The sequence below is a fragment of the Mustelus asterias genome, chromosome 2, assembly GCF_964213995.1.
Source record: "Mustelus asterias chromosome 2, sMusAst1.hap1.1, whole genome shotgun sequence".
NCBI classification, from domain to species: Eukaryota; Metazoa; Chordata; class Chondrichthyes; order Carcharhiniformes; family Triakidae; genus Mustelus; species Mustelus asterias.
In genome coordinates, this window is record NC_135802.1 from 48,735,390 (window position 1) to 48,756,754 (window position 21,365).

General features: G+C 43.7%; 1 protein-coding gene across 1 annotated transcript in view; it reads left to right on the plus strand.

The window, feature by feature from the left end:
- Positions 1–21,365, plus strand: part of cubn (cubilin (intrinsic factor-cobalamin receptor)) — a 374,618-nt gene that overhangs the window by 119,599 nt on the left and 233,654 nt on the right. Inside the window, exons 24-28 of the mRNA XM_078200308.1 lie at positions 247–407; positions 2,282–2,463; positions 6,695–6,851; positions 7,918–8,096; positions 12,780–12,939. Of these exons, the coding sequence (XP_078056434.1) occupies positions 247–407; positions 2,282–2,463; positions 6,695–6,851; positions 7,918–8,096; positions 12,780–12,939 (839 nt within the window). The remainder of the gene's footprint in view (positions 1–246; positions 408–2,281; positions 2,464–6,694; positions 6,852–7,917; positions 8,097–12,779; positions 12,940–21,365) is intronic.

Here is a 21,365-nt window from a genome sequence, read left to right on the forward strand (position 1 = left end):
GCTACTGGAATATTTAACCTGATATTCCATTGTTGTAAGTGTAAAATGTTTTTGCGTATTACTTGCAAGCACTGCAGATAATGAAACACAGAGAATAAAAGATATTCCTACTTGAGCTTTTGTTAGAAGAACATTTAGTGCCACACAAAAAGACCTTTGTTGTTTTACAGCTGTCCAAATTAGTGTTTATTTTGTGTAGTCATTGTGATTAAAGGTTTCTTAACCTGAAATTATTGTTTATTTCAGGAATGGAGGATATGAAACTTCTCCCTTGGTTGGACAGTACTGTGGAACAAAAGCCCCACCGCTCATCCTATCCCATAGTAATAGGCTATGGATTAAATTTAAGTCAGGTGACACTCTTCAATACCATGCCTTTAAGGCATATTGGGATGGCACTTCCACAGGTAATAGCCTTACATCAAACAAAAATAACAGAATATTAATTAATTTTTGATTGCTCGCTACTGCTTTAATTTGGGCAAAGGGATAAGCTTTATCCCTGTAATTTGAATGATCAATAAGGAAAGAACCAGGCTTACCAGATTTAAATTAGTGCTTGACACTCAAGCATAGATATTACAAATGACTACAAACAGATCTGGCATTGACATGTGTGTTATTACCCTAAGTTCTGAAGAGGATCATTATCATTGATAAGTGGGCCAAAATTCAGATTTGTGCATGTTCAGGGAGCACAACTGAGGACCAATTTTAACTCGGTCTGCTCGACTCAAAATCAGTGTTCTTCATTTGCTGCCTTGTTCCTCCTCCACTTAGGGCTATTGCGTCCAAGGCCTGCATAAGAATGCAAATACATAGGACCCCCCCAATTGCAAGCAGTCCACATGTACGGTAAAGTCCTCCCTTTCTAGACTCCCTTTCTAGACGACCATATTCGCATTTTCACTTACCCGGGCTTTGTACTTTGTCTGAATCTTTGCGCTGATTCTTTGACAGGTACACCCTTTGCGCACAGCTCGAGTGTGGGATCAGTTAATTTACTATGGGGGATGTTGTGACGACCATGAAGGCCACGAGGGATCATCAATAGATCTACCCGTGGGCTTTGTGGAGTACGAGCTGGCTTACTGAGCGAGTGGAGGCTTGCCCAATGGAAAGCAGCCAACAGTGTTTTTAAGCCTGTAACATTACCCAGACTGGGGTTGTAGATCTTGAGGTGAAGACTACCTGATTGTAAGCCACGGGGGCAGCCTTTTCCTTTGGTGCACAATAAAGGGTGTTGGTGACAGAAACTGGCATTTGGCTGAATTACTACAGGGGAGTAGTAATAGACTGGATATTAAGTGATATGTATTTTCTCAGAGGGTAGTGAGACTCTGGAATATAATACAGACTGGTGTCGTAAATGCTGACTTACTAAATGTAAGTGTCTTTATAACTTTTTTAAAATCCTTGGTTCAGTGATCTCCCTGGCTGGTTTCAGTGTCCTGAGGGGGGAAGGATCTCAGAGGCATTTTCCAGGATATATTTCACCCTCGTTGGCCCTGTTTTGCTTTTCTTTTTTATTGACCCTGATGTCTCAATGGATTCCGAATAAAACTGCCAGTGCTGTAAATCAGAAACAAAAAGCAAAAACGTGGCGTATACACAGCAGGCTGAACAGCCTCAGTGAAGAGAAACCCCACAGGTTATTGCAGAGAACTGTAATTGCCCAAACCAATGCTGCCCTCACATGGCAGCAAAATTGAGTCCCATTCAAAGATACGTTCCTCCTTTGCGATTTCGCCGTTTGTGAGGTTTCATAGGAACGTAACCCTTACAAATGGCACAACTTTGCACGGTGGCACAGTGGTTAGCACTGCTGCCTCACAGCACCAGGGACCTGGGTTCGATTCCAGGCACGGGTCACTGTCTGTGTGGAGTTTGCACACTCTCCCCGTGTCTGCGTGAGTTTCCTCCGGGTGCTCCAGTTTCCTCCCACAGTCCAAAGATGTGCAGGTTAGGTGGATTGGCCATGCTAAATTCTCCCTCAGTGTACCCGAACAGGCGCCTGGGTGTGGCGACTCAGGGATTTTCACAGTAACTTCATTGCAGTGTTAATGTAAGATTACTTGTGACTAATAAATAAATTTTACTTCTGTCGAAGCCATTGGAATTGAATATCCGGCATCTGATGTGATATTCTCTATATTGTGTTCCTGTCTGTGAGTGGAGTAGCATATTGCACTAGCATTGTTAACATCTTTGTTCTGAGGAAACTGATTACTATAACAACCTGTTTTTCTCAATGGAATGAAATCTATTTTTTTTTCTTCAGGCTGTGGTGCAACCCTTACAACACCAACAGGTAGTTTTACTTCTCCCAACTATCCAATGCCATATTCACACAATGCAGAATGTTACTGGCTGCTTCAAACGAGTGCAGGCAGTGTCATTGGGCTGCAGTTTGAACAATTCCATTTGGACTCCAGAACTGGATGCAGTAATGATTATCTAGCCGTACGTAAATTCTTATTTACATTTGATATTGCAAAATAATGATATATTTTAACTAATGTCCTTGAGAGAAGGAAATCTGCCACCCTTACCTGGTCTGGCCTACATGTGACTCCAGAGCCACAGCAATGTGGTTGACTCTCAACTGCCCTCTGAACAAGGGCAACTAGGGATGGGCAATAAATGCTGGCCAGCCAATGATGCCCACATCCCACGAATGAATAAAATAAAACTAACATTTCAATGAATTTAAAGATCAGGTCGAGGGTAGGTTGAGGATGTGAGCATTGAAAGTGTTTTTTTCAGAATTGGAAGTTAAACCAGAGAATCCCACCCCTTGTGTGGAGGTCCAAGTGTGTAAATACTTGCCGTATATAAATAATTCTGGTTAGAGAAGACTGGACTTGACAGCTTCTTTTGGGAAACTGGACAATCCCCAAACCCTATCCTAACCCCTACCTATTTTCTGAATTTTAAATGAGACGGCAGCAGTTATATTTGAAATGTACCCTTAATTCTATTCTAGCTCTTAAAGATTTTTAAAGAGTCAAATTGTATTGAATGGCGGCTCACAAGGTGAAACAAGTCTCTGTGCATTCTGCATTGCAACATGATAGTCAAATTGACTTGTCTGGTAGCGCAAAGCCAGGTTTCTGCTAACTATTCTGTCTAATTGAGGCTTACATAGTCTGCACAATTGCAGGATGCCAGAGGGTTAATAGGGGAAGAATTTTTTTTCATTATTCAACACAGATAAATGTCATTTCCTCCTAATGGATACATATATCATTTTGCAGATAGATAATCCAGTTATTTTAATATCTCCACACTTAGGAATACATCATGCAACATATTTACATATTTGGGAGGTAAACTATGAGCTACAATTAAAAGGTCAGGGCGGGAATTATCCGGCCATTCACATTCCGCTGCAAGTGAGGATGGGGAGTTTGATGCTCAGCTATATCTCTGTTCACTGCAGCGGGACCAGAGAATCCTGCCGCTGTGACGAGCCAGAGAATTCCAGCCCAGATAATGCATGATGCCATAAGGCATTCTGGAAAATAGAAATGTGGAAATATAGAAACTAGGAGCTGGATTAGACCATTCAGCCCTTCAAGTCTGCTACGCCATTCAATATGATCACGACTGATCATTGATCTCAATGGCATATTCCTGCTTCCTCAACATACCCCTTGATGCCATTACAATCTAAGAAGTTATCGATCTCTTTCCTGAATACATTCAGTGGCTTGGCCTCCTCAGCCTTTTGTGGTAGAGAATTCCACAGGTTTACTACCCTGAAGAAATATTCCCTCATCTCACAGGTTCCCTACCTTGGAGAAGTTTTTCTTCATATCAATCTTAAATGGTTTACCTCATATCCTGAGACTGTATCACTGATTCTAGATTCCCCAACCACGAAAAACATCCTCCCTGCATCTAGACTGCCCAGCCCTGCTAGAATTTTATATTTCAATCAGGTCTCCTCTCCTCCTGCTAAACTCTCATGAATACAGGCCCAGTTGTACCAATCTCTCCTCATAGGACAGTCCGCCCAACCCTGATATCAGCCTAGTGAACCTCTGCTGCACTCCCTCTATGGCAAGTATATCCTTTCTTTAGTAGGGAAACCAAAACTGCACACAATACTCCAGGTGTGGTCTCATCAAGGCCCTGTGTAACTGCCCTTACTTCTGAACTCAAATCCTCCTGTAACGAAGGTCAATGTACCATTTGTCTTCCTAATTGCTTGCTGAACCTGCCTCTCCACTTTCACTGACTGGTGTGCAAGGACACCTAGATCTCTTGGTACATCCACACTTTCCAATATATCACCATTGAAGCAATACTCTTCCTTTCTGTTTTTCGCACTGAAGTGTGTAACTTCACATTTAGCCACATTATACTGCATCTGCCATGTGTTTGCCCACTCATTCAACTTGTTTAATTCACCTTGAAGTCTCCTTGAATCCTCCTCACAACTCACAATTCTGCCCAGTTTTGTGTTGATGTGGAGATGCCGGCGTTGGACTGGGGTGAACACAGTAAGAGTTTTAACAACACCAGGTTAAAGTCCAACAGGTTTATTTGGTAGCAAGTACCATTAGCTTTTGGAGCACTGTTCCTATCAGGAAACTTGGAAATGTTACATTTGGTTCCTTCATCCAAGTCATTTATATACATCATGAACAGCCGGAGCCCAAGTATTGATCCCTGTGAACAAAGAACAAAGAAAATTATAGCACAGGAACAGGCCCTTCAGCCCTCCAAGCCTGCACCGACCATGCTGCCCGACTGAACTAAAACCCCCTACTCTTCCAGGGACCATATCCCTCTATTCCCATCCTATTCATGTATTTGTCAAGATGCCCCTTAAGAGTCACTACCGTATCCGCTTCCACTACCTCCCCTGGCAACGAGTTCCAGGCACCCACTACTCTCTGTGTAAAACATCTGCCTCGTACATCTCCTTTAAACTTTGCCCCTCGCACCTTAAACCTGTGCCCCCTAGTAATTGACTCTTCCACCCTGGGAAAAAGCTTCTGACTATCCACTCTGTCCATGTCTCTCAATCTTGTAGACTTCCATCAGGTCGCCCCTCAACCTCCGTCGTTCCAGTGAGAACAAACCAAGTTTCTCCAACCTCTCCTCATAGCTAATGCCCTCCATACCAGACAACATCCTGGTAGATCTTTTCTGTACCCTCCTCCAAAGCCTCCACATCCTTCTGGTAGTGTGGTGACCAGAATTGACCACTATATTCCAAGTGCAGCCTAACTAAGGTTCTATAAAGCTGCAACATGACTTGCCAACTTTTAAACTCAATGCCCTGGCTGATGAAGGCAAGCATGCCATATGCCTTCTTGACTACCTTCTCCACCTGCATTGTCACTTTCAGTGACCTGTGTACCTGTACACCCAGATCCCTTTGCCTATCAATACTCTTAAGGGTTCTAGTGGTACCCCACTAGTCACTGCCTGTCACTTGGAAAAAGACCCATTTATTTGGGCGGCACAAGCAGCATGGTGATATAGTTAGCATTGCTGCCTCACAGCGCCAAGGACCTGGGTTCTATTCCAACCTTGGGTGACTGTGTGGAGCTTGCATTTTCTTCCTGTGTCTGCATGTGTTTCCTCTGAGTGCTCCATTTCCTCCCACAGTCCAAAGATGTGCAGTTTAGGTGAATTGGTCATGATAAATTGCCTCTTAGTGTCCCAAAATGTGTAGGTTAGAAGGATTGGTGGGGTAAATATGTGGGGTTAAGGGAATAGGGCTTGAGAATGGGCCTGGGTAAGATGGTCTGTCAGAGAGTTGGTGCAGACTCGATGGGCTGAATGGCCTCCTTCTGCACTGTAGTGATTCTATGATTCGATTCCCACTCTCTATTTCCTGTCTGTCAACCAATCCGCAATCCATGACAATGCATTACCCCCCATACCATGTGCTTTAATTTTGCCCACTAACCTCTTATGAAGGACCTTATCTTCTGAAAGTTCAAATGCACCACATCCACTCATTCTCCCTTATCTATTCTCCTAGATTCATAGTGAAGTTACATTTGCCATCCTCCAATCTGTTGGAACTGCACCAGAGTCGAAAGAATTTTGGAAGTTGACCATCAATATAGAATCCATAGAATCTCTACAATGCAGAAGGAGATCATTTGGCTCATCGAGCCTGCACCGACAACAATCCCACCAGGTCCCATCCCCGTAACCCCACATATTTACCCTCCTAATCCCCCTGACACTAAAGGGCAATTTAGCATGGCCAATCAACCTAACCTGTTCATCTTTGGTCTGTGGGAGGAAACCGGAGTACCCAGAACCCATGCAGACACGGAGAGAATGTACTAACTCCACACAGACAGTCACCCAAGGCCAGAATTAAACCCGGGTCCCTGGCGCTGTGAGGCAGCAATGCTAATCACTGTGCCACCTTGCCACCCACAATATTATATATAACATATATATTAATATATTTCCAAGGCTACTTCTTTAATACTCTGGGATGGAGATTATCAGGCCTTGGTGATCAGGGGGACAATTACTGATACAAGTGCTGATCTTTGCCAGACTTTCAGGGATTTTCACAGTAACTGCATTGCAGTATTAATGTAAGCCTAGTTGTGACACTAGTAAATAAATTTTGAACTTTAATTTTAAACTTAAGACTGGTGACAAAGGTAGTGTGAATAACGTGGATAATATAGTTGTTTTTCTCTTCCAGGTTTTTAATGGAAACAACATTAATTTTCAGCTTCTGGCCAAATTGTGTGGTAATCAGATGCCAGTGCCTATCGTCTCTTCCAGAAATAATATGTACATTAAACTCCGAACTGACAACTCAGTAACAGCAGGAGGATTTTTTGCTAAATATACGCACAGTAAGTAAATGAATCCACAGCAAAATTGCTAGTCTATGTTTTATTCATGGTTATGGTAAATCAGCAATCTTTTCCTTCTTACAGTCCAACACTAGCTATTCCCATTCACTTTGTGTTCTCATTATTCGGAAATACGTTCCTCTCTGGCTCAGTATGCAATTATCCACATGATACAGACTCTGAGCTGATGTTTGTGAGGGAGTTGTGAGTGATGGGGGCACATGCTCTGAAGTACCATTGTGGTGCTTGAGGAAGATAAGAGATACATGTCAACAATATCATTTGAGATACAACTATGTTAACACAGAGAGTGGAAAGCATGTGGAATGACCTTCCCAGGAAGATAGTGAGACAGATATATGTAAACATTTCAGGGATAATTGGATGGATGTTTCAGCGAATGGGTGATTGGGAGGTATTACATTTTTGATGTTGGCCTGATGGGACACTGTTTTAATTTGAAGTACTCTCCAGTTTAGAATACAACTGCGTAAAATAAAACTAGACAACAGTTCAAAGCAATGGAATTTGGATGGAAAATTATTTTAAATGTTTAGTTTTTCTCATCATATTAACAACACAAGCCGTAATCGAATGGTGGGCATGAGACAATTTGATGTTAGATTGGAAGAGATCTTATTAAAACCTCATTGTTTCAGCATTTATAAAAGCTTTGTTATCTTCTTAGCTATTTCTGTATGGCATTGTTTGTTCTTGCCCTGTTTATATGTGTACTAGATTTTCCTGAAAACTTAGATGGATACAGCACAGAAGCAGGCCATTTGTCCCATCATGACTATATTGTTTCTCTGCAAGAGCAACTCATCTAGTCTTGCTCTCCCACATTTCCCTGCAGTTCTGAATTTTGTTTCTTCTTCAGATAATTGCCCAATTCTCTTTTGAGAGTTTTGACTAAATCAGCCTCCATTGCACTCTCAGGCAGTGTGTTCCATATCCTAACCCATTTGCTGCATAAAGATGTCTTTTCTCATGTTGCCACTACTTCCTTTGTTATGTATTTGACTTTCAAAATTTGCAATGAGCTAACATGTTGTTTCATTTGTAGTTTGCCAGGGAGTGACCATTGCAAATCGTAGCAAGGGGATCTTGGAAAGTGCAAACTTTCCATTGCCTTATCCCTCTAACCAAAACTGTAGCTGGACCATACAAGCGACAGCTGGGAACACCATCAACTACACCTTCACTGCCTTCAATCTGAAAAGCTGCCCATTAACTTGGCTAAAGGTAAGAGTTAGATTTATAGACAAGTTCAGAGCTAAAAGTGAAGTGACAAAATCTCTTTAAAAATATTGTAAGATTACATATTGTGAGATTTGACTGAGCCATCAGAAAATTTCATCAAATCATAGCATCAATTGAACATTACTCCATGATCAGATGTCTCTGCATCACTTATTCATCAATGGAGAGAGTATGATAGCTGTGTTGGCCTTTCACTGAGTTACTTAGTCATACATACAACTATGTGTGGACACACCACAAGTTTGACATGGAAGTAAAAGGATGATGACAACAGTAGAATTTGCACTTTGAGGTTGGGATGTTGTTATGACAGAGTAGATAGCTTGACTGCAGATGGTTGTGTAAGGCAAGGCACTGGGTAACTCCCCACTCCTGAATTTACATTTTGGAAAATACTGTGACGTGCTAATAAACAAATGATTGATGCATTTTTCTGCAATTCCTCTTTCTGCTTTTTTAGCAGGGGTATTAACCGTTAAAAGCTAATGGGTTAATGGCTTTGCAGAGAGAGAAGTTTAGATGAGCAACTTAAGCATTGCATTTTCAGGATCATTGCATTGATAAATACTAAAATTAATCAAAATGGTTTTCTGTTTCCTCAAGGGCAGATAAACACATTTGCCTCGGACCCTAGTGAAACGCACCATGATACAGAAAAATTGCTGGATCGAAAACTTTCTAACACTTAACATGTGTCTCTGACTGTTGCATTCTATATATAGGCACTGGTTACACATTTTGCCAGCCAGTTTCTTCAGGCAGATTGGCTTGAACTTTTGATTCTGAGTCTGTAGTGCAGAGTTGAGAGAATTCCCGGCTCTGTGAATCTGACTCCTGAGAAACTGTCTGTGATGGTCAGATTTTCATTCTGGGGGGGAGAGGGTGATGGGCATCGTGTCCACAGCCCCTCGAAAGAGTTTGTACACAGCACAGGGGCTCATGGATGTGGAGTTGGGCTAAGCAAAAGGCTAGCTTTGGTGATCTGGCACTCTGTCTCAGCTGTGAAAAAACCCCAAAGAATAACCCTCCATCGCTCATCTCCTCACTTCCTACACACTGCAAATGCCCAAGCCATGCAAACCCATGCCACCTAATGCTCCCCACTATCCTATGGCTCTTCATACCCTCCATGCATCCTATGACCCCTCCACCTACTTTCAAGGCCCTTATAGCCCCTTTGCCAATTTAGTGCCAACTCATGCCAACCCACACCTCCTACCCACCACTCTTCACCCTTCTACCCTCCACGCTAATTCATTCAATATCCACCCTGGGAAGAAATCAGGATCCATGCTATGAGGAATTAAAATAAAGTTCCAAGGCCAAGATTTTCCAATGGGTTTATTTACTTTTTACATACATTAATGGCTGTTTTTTTAACAATCCCAAAGGGCAACTTTCCTCTCCCATATGGCCTTCACCTCTCCCAAGGTGTCCCAGGACGATACCTCTCCAAAAAAGTATCCGATCTCTCCGTAGAGCTCCACAAACTTTACAACTTCTCATGATAGGTCTGAAGTGCACAAGCAATGTTTTGAACATCCCATTAACCAAATGTGTACCTGACTGAAGCCAGTTGCACTGTAGAAACATAGAAACATAAAACTAGAAGCAGGAGTCGGCTGTTCAGCCCTTCGAACCTGCTCTGCCATTCAGTTTGATCAAGGATGATTATCTAATTCAATATCCTGATCCCACCATCTCCTTATCTCACAATATTTTGACATCAACTACACTCTGAGGTAATGAATTCCACGCATTCACCACTCTCTGGGTGAAAACATTTCTCCTCACCTCAATTCTAAAAGGTTTACCCCTTATCCTCAAACTATGACCCCTAATTCTGGACTCCCCAACCATCAAGAACATTCTTTCTGAATCTACCCTGTCTAATCGGGTTAGAATTTTATAAGTTTCTGTGAGATCCCCTCTCACTCTTCTAAACTCCAATGAATATAATTTTAACTGACTTAGCCTCTCCTCGTATGACAGATCTGCCATCCCTGGAATCCAGCCTGGTAAACCATTGCTGTACTTTCTCTATAGCAAGGACATTCTTCCACAGATAAAGACACCAAAACTGCACACAATATTCCCGGTGTGGCTTCACCAACGCCCTATGCAACTGCAGTAAAACATCGCTATTCCTACACTCAAATCCAACATATGCAGTTGCTTCTGTCAACCACGGATGTGTAAAATACAACTCGCCTTCATTCCCAACCCAGCAGAAATGGATTTGGGAGCAAGACCATTGGAATTGAGGCTCCGGCACTATTTTGGTTAAGCCAGGGACTTTCTCCATCTTTAGGGTGGTGCAGATTGGGGGGGTGAGGGGTGGACGGGGTAGGTGACATAGGGACTCAAATGTCCTTGGTGCAGAATCTCAAGCATCCTTAACCCAGCTCTGCTTTATATTTATCATGTCATAGAGTCATAGAGGTTTACAACATGGAAACAGGCCCTTCGGCCCAACTTGTCTATGCCATCCTTTTTTTTAAACCCCTAAGCTAGTCAAACTTAACCTCAGGCTCCAGCAAGAATTGAATTCATGACCACCGCTTTACAAGATCAGTGCTCTAACCATTGAGCTATGAAGCCAACTAATATATATAATAGCAGACATTGGAAGCTTGTAATAGGGGCAATATCCTACTGATTTGTTTTTTAATAGGAACATTTATATCAAACCAAGTCTGTAAATTAATGGAAATTACAGTAGGGTCATTTCCTTTCTAAATGGCAATGATCAGACCTTTAATAACCAGGGTATTTTGTACTATAAAAATAAGCAACTATTCAATTTATGGATTTACATGGTCTGCATCACATGAAATTATTTTAATTATTAGTGTAGTTACACAGTATAATGGAAGGCTGCTCTGGACTGATTAAAGGGTCAATTTTCATGGACTCGGCCAACCGATGTTCTAAATGATAGCAATGCACTCAGTGTCCAACCATGGGGAGTCCAAGTACTTGGCTAGAGAAATGGCAAAGTGTATTGGTAAAAGCAGCATAATGAGGAGCATCTGCGGAACTCTCAGATCTGAAGTTGCTTGAAAGATCAGGATCTACTGTTTGCCAATAAAGATTAGGGGTGAGGTTTTCTGGCTGTGCTCGCCCCGAAACCAGAAAACCCCGCCCGAGATCAACGGACCTTTCCATGCTCCACCCCTGGCCCGCTACGATTCTTGTGGCGGGCAGAACGGGAAGATTCGCCCTTAGCAATCAGCAGATCTTGTCTGTCCATTAAAAGTCTGGAAGGCTGAGAGTGTGGGGGGATGCAGTCAGCGAGTATTCAAAGGCAGTCTACACAATGAGGTCCCACCTGAAGACGCGCCTGTGTCACTACAAGGTGGCTGGAGGCCATGTTAGAGAAGGTGTAGATTTGGTGATCCTGGGTTTTCCGTTGTCTGATTTCAAGAAGAAATTAGATATAGTTCTTGGGCCTAATGTGATCAAGGGATGGAGGGGAAAGAGGGGATCAGGATATTGAATTCAATGATCAGCCATGATCAAAATGAATGGTGGGATCTGGCTCAAAGGGCCGAATGGCCTACTCCTGCTTCTAGTTTCTATGCTTCTTTATCCTGGCTCTCGTTGCTCATAGAACATTCAGTTCCTGCCTCCATGGGTTAGAAAAAAAGATCTGCAAACAAGTTATGTGTTAAAGCTTTCATTGGTGCTGATTTCTTTCAGGATGTAACGTGAATCGCAAAACTACGTGCTGAGAGCGAATGAGTGCATGGATGTGCAAGTCGTGAGAGGATTATTTAACTGAAAGGAAAGGGAAATCTAGGAGGATTGCATTTTTATAAAAGTACCGTTCATTTTTTTCTCAAAGAAAATAATAGGCTCCCAGTATTTCTTTGATTTGTCTTATAATTTTAAATGTCCTTGCCAGCCTTTTAAGTAGAGGCTCCCTCACTGCAATCCCTTCATCAATTATGTTAATTTTAACAAAATTCCCCATGTTGCCTTAACAGCGGGATTAGACTTCAAACTGGCCTGACAGCTGTTTCAGATGTTACTGGTCTCAGAAAACCACACTGAAGGCTGGGATATTTCCATTCCAAGCCTATATAACATGGCCTCTCGGTGTTAAGTGACTCTGGAGCTGCCTTGGTTGCAGCTGTTCTGACATTGTTTCCCCCATTAACTAATGTCACTGGTGAATTTGCAGGTACATCAGGGTCAGCTTTCTCAGCGGAAAGTGCAGCTTAAAGATATACTCCCAGTCGAGGCAAAACCATGGGGTTACAATGTTGTAATCCTATCTCCAACCTGCACTCCCTGTGAGTGTGACTTGTTGCAGAAAGCACAGGATTGTGGAATTGCTCCACCCTCCACACCAGGGTGAAAATTAACATTTGTTCTTTTTTTAAAGTTTAGAGCAAGGCTATTTTTTGCTTGGTCAAAAAGCAGACTGCTCAGAATATTAAAAAAAAATTCCTCCTGAACTTTCCTTCTCTTTGAACATTTGACTTGTGGTTTTGCATTTCAGCAGAGGAGCCTGCTGCTGGGAAAGGTTAATTCTTACTCTTTTCTTTAAATCTGACAAGAAGCCTCGCCCTCAACATGATTTGAGTGTTCATAGGTTTCACTGTTGTTTGCCAGGAATGTCTCTGATTTTGTTTTATCTCCCTTTTGTTATCAATTTAGCTATACGATGGACCCAGTGCCCAATCTCAACTTATTGATACTTTCTGCGGGACTACTTTCCCCCCAAGAGGCAGAAGCTCTGGTTCTAGTCTGCATGTTGCATTCCATTCAGACTCTAGTTTTTCAGGCAATGGGTTCCAGATGCTGTGGTTCCAGAATGGTAAGATTACACGCAATATTGAAGATTGCTTGCTTAAGCTGCCTGCCTAGCCTGGCTTGGCTGCCAGCTGTTTCCTTTTATCTCATTAGCCTACCTCGCTTCACTTTCCCTCACCAACTCTTTACTTGTTATTCCTCCCAGACTTTCCGACATCAAATCCATTAAACTCATTTGGATATCACACTTGCCAAATTCCTCTTTAATGCTTACTGTTTTCCCAATTACTTATTCCTGCTATTGTATAAAGTGCCCCTGTCTGAACCATTCTCCAAGCCTTAGTTGTTTTCCCAAAGGAACTGCTTCTGGGATTCTCCACAGGAAGTATTTTTTTAATGCTGGGTGTTTTAATAGCAACTCAAGCATCTCAAGGATAGTAGGAAAGTTGGAGGCAAAAGGGAGAGGGGTGGTGGGCACTTGAAACAATCACAATCTAAAACACTAGGGCACTGTCTCAGGATAAGGGGTTGATCATTTAGGAGTGAGATGAGGAGAAATTATTTCACTCAAAGGGGAGTGAATCTTTGGCATTCTCTACCTAAGAGGGTTGCGGATGCTCCATTGTTGAATACATTTAAGGCTGGGATACATGTTTGGTCTCTCGGGGTGTTAAGGAAAATGGGAAGCGAGCAGAAAAGTGGAGTTGAAACCCAAGGTCAGCCATGATCATATAGAATGGCAGAACAGGCTCAATGGGCCTTACTCTTGCTCCTATTTGTTCTGTTCCTGATTACAATCACTGGAGAAGAAGTACTAGGAAAATTAATGTCACTAAAGTTTGACAAGTCCCTTGGATTTCATGGCCTACAACCTAAAGTGGCTTCAGAGATAGTGGATGCATTGGGTATAACCTTCCAAAATTCCATAGATTCTGGAAAGGTCCCACCAGATTGGAAAATTACAAATCTAACAATCCTTTGAGAAAGGAGAGAAAAAGAAAGCGGGAAACTATTGGCTAGTTACAATTTGTATGAATGATTTGGATGAAAGGACCAACTGTACTGTGGCCAAATCTGCTGACGATAACAAAGGTCGTAAGAAGTCTAACAACACCAGGTTAAAAAACCTGTTGGACTTTAACCTGGTGTTGTTAGACTTCTTACTGTGTTTACCTCAGTCCAACGCCGGCATCTCCACATGATAACAAAGGTCGGCAGGGAAGCAAGTTGTGAGGAGGATACAAAGAGATATTGTGAAAATGCTCAAATTTATTATTAAGGAGGTAGTAGCAGGACACTTAGGTAATGAAATCAGACAGAGGCAAAGGGAAATTGTGTCTGATCAATTTATTAGAGTTCTTTGATGATGATGTGGCTGAGGGACTGGAGCGGGGGGCAGGGATTCAGGTTCCTGGATCATTGGGACCTCTTTAGGGGAAGGTGTAACCTGTACAAAAAAGATGGGTGGCACTTGAATCCCAGGGGGACCAATATCCTGGCAGGAAGGTTGGCTAAGGCTACTGGGGAGACTTTAAACTAGAAAGATTGGGGGGAGGGAATCGCAATGAGGTGACTGAGAGCGAGGAGTTTAACCCGCAAATAGAGAGGGATTGTACACAGTGTAAGAGGGAGAATAGACGGGTGATGGAGAAGGGGAGAGCTCAGACCAAAGGTTTGAGATGTGTCTATTTTAACGCCAGGAGTGTAGTGAATAAAGTGGATGAGCTTAGAGTGTGGATCGATGCTTGGAAGTGTGATGTGGTGGCCATTACGGAGACTTGGGGCCAGGGACAGGACTGGATACTTCAGGTGCCGGGTTTCGGATGTTTCAGAAAGGACAGAGAGGGAGGCAAAAGAGGGGGAGTGGCACTGCTGATCAGGAATAGTGTCACAGCTGTAGAGAAGGTGGAAGCCGTGGAGGGATTGTCAACGGAGTCTCTGTGGGTGGAAGTTCGGAGCGGGAAGGGGTCGATAACTTTGCTGGGTGTTTTCTACAGGCCGCCCAATAGTAACAGGGATGTTGAGGAGCAGATAGGAAAATAGATCCTGGAGAGATGTGGGAATAACAGGGTTGTTGTGATGGGAGACTTTAATTTCCCAAACATCGATCGGAATATCCCTCGGGTAAGGGGTTTGGATGGGGAGGAGTTTGTTAGGTGTGTTCAGGAGGGTTTCCTGACATAGCATGTGGATAAGCCGACAAGAGGAGAGGCTGTACTCGATCTGGTACTGGCTAATGAGCCTGGACAGGTGTCGCACCTCTCAGTGGGGGAGCATCTTGGGCATAGTGATCATAACTCTATCTCCTTTACGCTAGCATTGGAAAGAGATAGGATCAGGCAAGCTAGGAAAGTGTTTATCTGGAGTAAGGGGAAATATGAAGCCATCAGGCAGGAGATTAGAGGCGTAAATTGGAAAGAGGCATTCTCGAGGAAAAGTACTGAAGTAAGGTGGCAGATTTTCAAGGAATGTTTGTCTGGAGTTCTGCATGACAACGTTCCAATGAGACAGGGAGGTGTTGGTAGGTTACGGGAACCATGGTGCACGAAAGCTGCGCTGAACCTAGTGAGAAAAAAGGAAAGCGTACAAAAGGTTCAGAGAGCTAGGCGATGATAGGGATCTAGATGAGTATACGGTTTGTAGGAAGGGACTTAAGAAAGAAATTAGGAGAGCCAGAAGGGGTCACGAGAAGGCCTTGGCAGGTAAAATTAAGGAGAACCCTAAGGCGTTCTATAAATAGGTGAAGAGTAAAAGAATGAGATGTGAAGGAATAGGACCTATTAAAGGTGAAGGTGAGAAAGTCTGTACAGAACCGGAAGAAATAGCAGAGGTGCTTAATGAATATTTTACCTCGGTATTCACGGTGGAAAAAGACCTGGGTGGTTGTACTACAGGATTGAGGTGGACTGAAAAGATTGAGTATGTGGACATTAAGAAAGAGGATGCATTGGAAATTTTGAATAGCATCAAGATAGATAAGTCGCCGAGACCGGATGGGATGTACCCCAGGTTACTGTGGGAGGCGAGGGAAGAGATTGCAGAGACTCTGGCGATGATCTTTACGTCGTCGATGGAGACGGGAGAGGTTCTGGAGGATTGGAGGATTGCGGATGTGGTTCCTATATTCACGAAAGGGAATAGGGATAGCCCAGAAAATTACCGACTGGTGAGTCTAACCTCAGTGGTTGGTAAGTTGATGGAGAAGATCCTGAGGGACAGGATTTATGAACATTTAGAGAAGTTTAGAATGCTCAAAAGTAGTCAGCACGGCTTTGTCAAAGGCAAATCGTGCCTTACGAGCCTGATGGAGTTCTTTGAAAATGTGACTAAACACATTGATGAAGGAAAAGCGGTAGATGTGGTTTACATGGACTTCAGCATCGCGTTCGATAAGGTCCCCCATGCAAGACTTCTTGAGAAAATGAGAGGGCATGGGATCCAAGGGGCTGTTGCCTTGTGGATTCAGAATGGGCTTGCCTGCAGAAGGCAGAGAGTGGTTGTAGACGGGTCTTTTTCTGAATGGAGGTCGGTCACCAGTGGAGTGCCCCAGGGATCTGTTCTGGAACCCTTGCTGTTTGTCATTTTCATAAATGACCTGGATGAGGAAGTGGAGGGATGGGTTGGTAAGTTTGCCGATGACACAAAGGTTGGTGGTGTTGTGGATAGGTTGGAGGGATGTCAGAAGCTGCAGCGTGACATAGATAGGATGCAAGACTGGGCAGAGAAGTGGCAGATGGACTTCAACCCGGATAAATGCATAGTGGTCCATTTTGGCAGGTCAAATGGGATGAAGGAGTACAATATAAAGGGAAAGACTCTTAGCAGTGTAGAGGATCAGAAGGACCTTGGGGTCCGGGTCCATAGGACTCTTAAATCGGCCTCGCAGGTAGAGGAGGTGGTTAAGAAGGCGTATGGTGTGCTGGCCTTCATCAATCGAGGGATTGAGTTCAGGAGTCGGGAGGTAATGATGCAGCTTTATAAGACCCTCGTCAGACCCCACTTGGAGTACTGTGCTCAGTTCTGGTCGCCTCATTACAGGAGGGATGTGGAAATGATTGAAAGGGTGCAGAGAAGATTTACAAGGATGTTGCCTGGATTGGTTGGCATGCCTTATGAGGATAGGCTGAAGGAGCTCAGTCTTTTTCTCCTTGGAGAGACGAAGGATGAGAGGTGACCTGATAGAGGTGTACAATGTGTTGAGAGGTATAGATCGGGTGGATTCTCAGAGGCTTTTTCCGAGGGCTGAAATGGCTGCTACGAGAGGACACAGGTTTAAGGTGCTGGGGACTAGGTACAGAGGAGATGTCAGGGGTAAGTTTTTCACTCAGAGGGTGGTGGGTGAGTGGAATCGGCTGCCGTCAGTGGTGGTGGAGGCAAACTCGATAGTGTCCTTTAAGAGACTTCTGGATGAGTACATAGAACTTAATAGGATTGAGGGTTATAGGTAAGTCTATATATAAGGCTCGGTAGGTAGGGACATGACCGGTGCAACTGGCTACTGCACAAGGTAAGAGCTCACGGTATTGAGGGTGTTAAATGTTAGCAAGGCTAGAGGATTGGTCAACTAACAGGAAATAGAATCAGGATTAATGGGCCAAATTCAGGTTGGCAAAATGTAACTAATGGAGTACCAATGGGTTCAGTGCTGGGATTTCAACTATTTACAATCTATATGAATGACTTGGATGAAGGGACCATACTGCAGTACAGAGGGATCTGGGTGTTCTTGTAGCTGAATCACAAAATATTAACGTGCAGGTACAGCAAGTAGGGAGGGAAAATAGAATCTTAGCCTTTATTTCAAAGAGGTGGCATATAAAGGTAGGGAAGTCTTGCTAACTGCAGGACATTGGTGAGGCTGCAGTTGGAGTACTGTGTACAGTTTTGTTCTCGGTTATTTAAGCAGGAATATATAAGTTCATTGGAAGCAATTCAGGGAAGGTTCACTCAGGCCATTCCTGGAATGAAGGGGTTGTCTTATGAGGAAAGGTCGAGAAAGTTGGGCCTTTGTTCATTGGAGTTTAAAAGAATGAGAAGTGATTGTATTGAGGGAGTTTGACAGACTGGTCGCGGACAGGATGTTTCCTCTTGTGAGGGATTCTAGAAATAGAAGGGACTGATTAAAAATATGTGGGGCGGGATTTTACAGCCTCGCTCAGGTGAGACTGGAAATTCCCGCCCGAGGTTAACTGAGTTTCCATTATCGGACCCTCGCCCGCTCCGATTCCGTGACGGGCGAGGTGGTAGAGTTCCGGCCATGGCCTCCCATTGTGAATATGGAGAGGAGGATGGGCGGCACGGTAGCACAGTGGTTAGCACTGCTGCTTCGCAGCTCCAGAGACCTGGGTTCGAATCCTGGCTCAGGTCGCTGTCTGTGTGGAGTTTGCACATTCTCCCTGTGTCTGCGTGGGTTTCCTCCGGGTGCTCCGGTTTCCTCCCACAGTCCAAAGATGTGCGGACTAGGTTGATTGGCCATTCTAAATTGCCCCTTCATGTCCCAGGATGCATAGGTAAGAGGGGTTAGTGGGTAAATATGTAGGGATATGTGGATAGGGCCTGGGTGGGATTGTGGTTGGTACAGACTCGATGGGCCGAATGGCCTCTTTCTGCACTGTAGGATTCTATGATTCTATGATTATTTTACCTCAGGGTGTCATGCATCTTCAGAATCCCCTACCATAGAGAGCAGTGGAGGACTGAATAAATATATGGCTGATTTAGACAGATTTTTGATGAAAAATGGGTTAAGGGGATAGGCAGGAAAGTAAAGAGGTCACAATCAGATCAGATATGATCTTATTGAATGCTGGCGCAATCGATGGGCCTAATGGCCTGCTCCTGCTCTTCTTTCTTATGATCTAGTTCATCATCTCTTTTTCTGCCCTCAAACTTTTCATAAAGAGAGCACTCAAATTTCAAGGGCACAGAGCCAAGGAACTAATTGTGTGGGACGAGATTGAAAAGGCTGCAGAGATGCAAAAGGAACAGTAAAATATGTTTACAAATCAGCAGGGAAAAAAAACCTCACATAACTACTTCACGACAGTCCTTCTTCACATGAGAAATAGTTCAAGCATTTCTCTGCCGATTTTCTGGATTCAAACATTAGACCTTACAGAACTGATTTAAATTAGACTGCTGCCTGGTAGAATCGCCTCCTGCTCATGTGCGCCATCAAGTGGTTGAACAAAAAAACATTGATTTTATTTCACATTGCTGGAGCTCTGGAAATTAAGGCCCTGATGTGAATATTGAGATGGGGAGGTTGCAGGGGGCATGTTAACACATAGAAAATCTGGCAAGGCCAGAGCTGTGGAGGTCCCACCAGGAATTTAATGATTGAACCTTATTATAAGCTTTTCCTTCTGTTTTTGGGGCGGCATGGTGGCACAGTCCCTCACAGCGCCAGGGACCCGGGTTCAATTCCGGCCTCGGGTGACTGTCTATGTGGAGTTTGCACGTTCTCCCCATGTCTGCGTGGGTTTCCTCCGGGTGCTCCGGTTTCCTCCCACAGTCCAAAGATGTGTGGGTTAGGTTGATTGGCCATGCTAAATTGCCCCTTAGCGTCAGGGGGATTATGTGGGTTTACAGGGATAGGGCCTTAGTGGGATTGTTGTCAGTGCTGGCTCAATGGGCCAAATGGCCTCCTTCTGCACTGTAGGGATTCTATGAAGTTCTATGAAATTTCCTACATGGTAGCTAGTCAAATCGACAAGCTGTCCGACTTTCACAGGAAAACCAGGATTAGGAGACAACAGCCTCCTTATGGACGCTGCTCGGCAATCGGACCCAATCCAATAGCACAAAATGAGTATCCTTGCCACTGAACTGTGGTGGATTTAGCAGGCAGCTCCACCACCTTGCCAAGGGCAACTAGGGATGGACAATAAGTGCTGGCCATGATAGTGGTACTCGTATCCCAGAAATGATCTTAAAAAAAACGCTCCATTCTAATCTTGAATTTCTACAAATTCAGTGCAATTCAGAATCAGGGATTCATGATGGGTTGAGCATTTGAGAAATATGGTCACACCCATGCTAAGAGAGAGAGCGAGAAGGAGAGACAGTTAAAGCCAGTTTTTATATCTCTCTAATATATCTAGTGGGCAGTTCACAACTGATATAATTGGCAAAGCAAATACTTTTTGGCATTTGATTTTTTTGAATTGTTTTTAGCTCAGAAAATGACTATTCATCTAATTCCAGATTGTCTCTTGTGAGTTTGTGGTTGTGGTATCTAGGTGTGGCAGTGGGAAGAATGGAGTCTGATTTTGCGATATTGATGTTTCTGCTTCATCTTGTTCAGTCAAACTGCAATGATGATTACGCCTGCTGCTCGATATACGAGAGTACTATAGAAACATAGAAAAACTACAGCACAAACAGGCCCTTCGGCCCACAAGTTGTGCCGAACACATCCCTACCTTCTAGACCTACCTATAACCCTCCATCCTATTAAGTCCCATGTACTCATCCAGGAGTCTCTTAAAAGACCCTATTGAGTTCGCCTCCACCACCACTGACGGCAACCGATTCCACTCGCCCACCACCCTCTGTGAAAAACTTACCCCTAACATCTCCCCTGTACCTACCCCCCGGCACCTTAAACCTGTGTCCTCTCGTAGCAGACATTTCCACCCTGGGAAAAAGCCTTTGAGAGTCCACCCGATCTATGCCTCTCAACATCTTATACACCTCTATTAGGTCTCCTCTCATCCTTCATCTCTCCAAGGAGAAAAGACCGAGCTCCCTCAGCCTATCCTCATAAGGCATGCCACTCAATCCAGGCAACAACCTTGTAAATCTCCTCTGCACCCTTTCAATAATTTCTACATCCTTCCTGTAATGAGGCGACCAGAACTGAGCACAGTACTCCAAGTGGGGTCTGACGAGGGTCTTATATAGCTGCATCATTATCCCCGGACTCCTAAACTCAATCCCTCGATTGATAAAGGCCACACACCATATGTTAGTATTGTGAGAAATGTGAGGTAAAAATGCTTAAGTCACCAAAAGAGAAAATGCTGGAAAATCTCAGCCGATCTGGCAGCATCTGTAAGGAGAGAGAAGAGCTGATGTTTCGAGTCCATTTGTCAAAGCCGTCATCTGGACTCGAAACATCAGCTCTTTTCTCTCCTTACAGATGCTGCCAGACCTGCTGAGACTTTCCAGCATTTTCTCTTTTGGTTTCAGATTCCAGCATCCGCAGTAATTTGCTTTTATAAAAATGCTTAAGTGTTGTGCCTTTAGTCGCCCCAAATCCAAAGCAAAAGCCCGCATCAACCCAAAATGACACATTCCTTTTTTTTTAGTCACAAGTAGACTTATATTAACATTATAATGAAGTTACTGTGAAAAGCCCCTGGTCACCACACTCCAGCGCCTGTTCGGGTACATCGAAGGAGAATTTAGTAAGGCCAAAGCACCTAATCAGCATATCTTTTAGACTGTGAAAGGAAACTGGAGCACCTGGAGGAAACCCACGCAGAC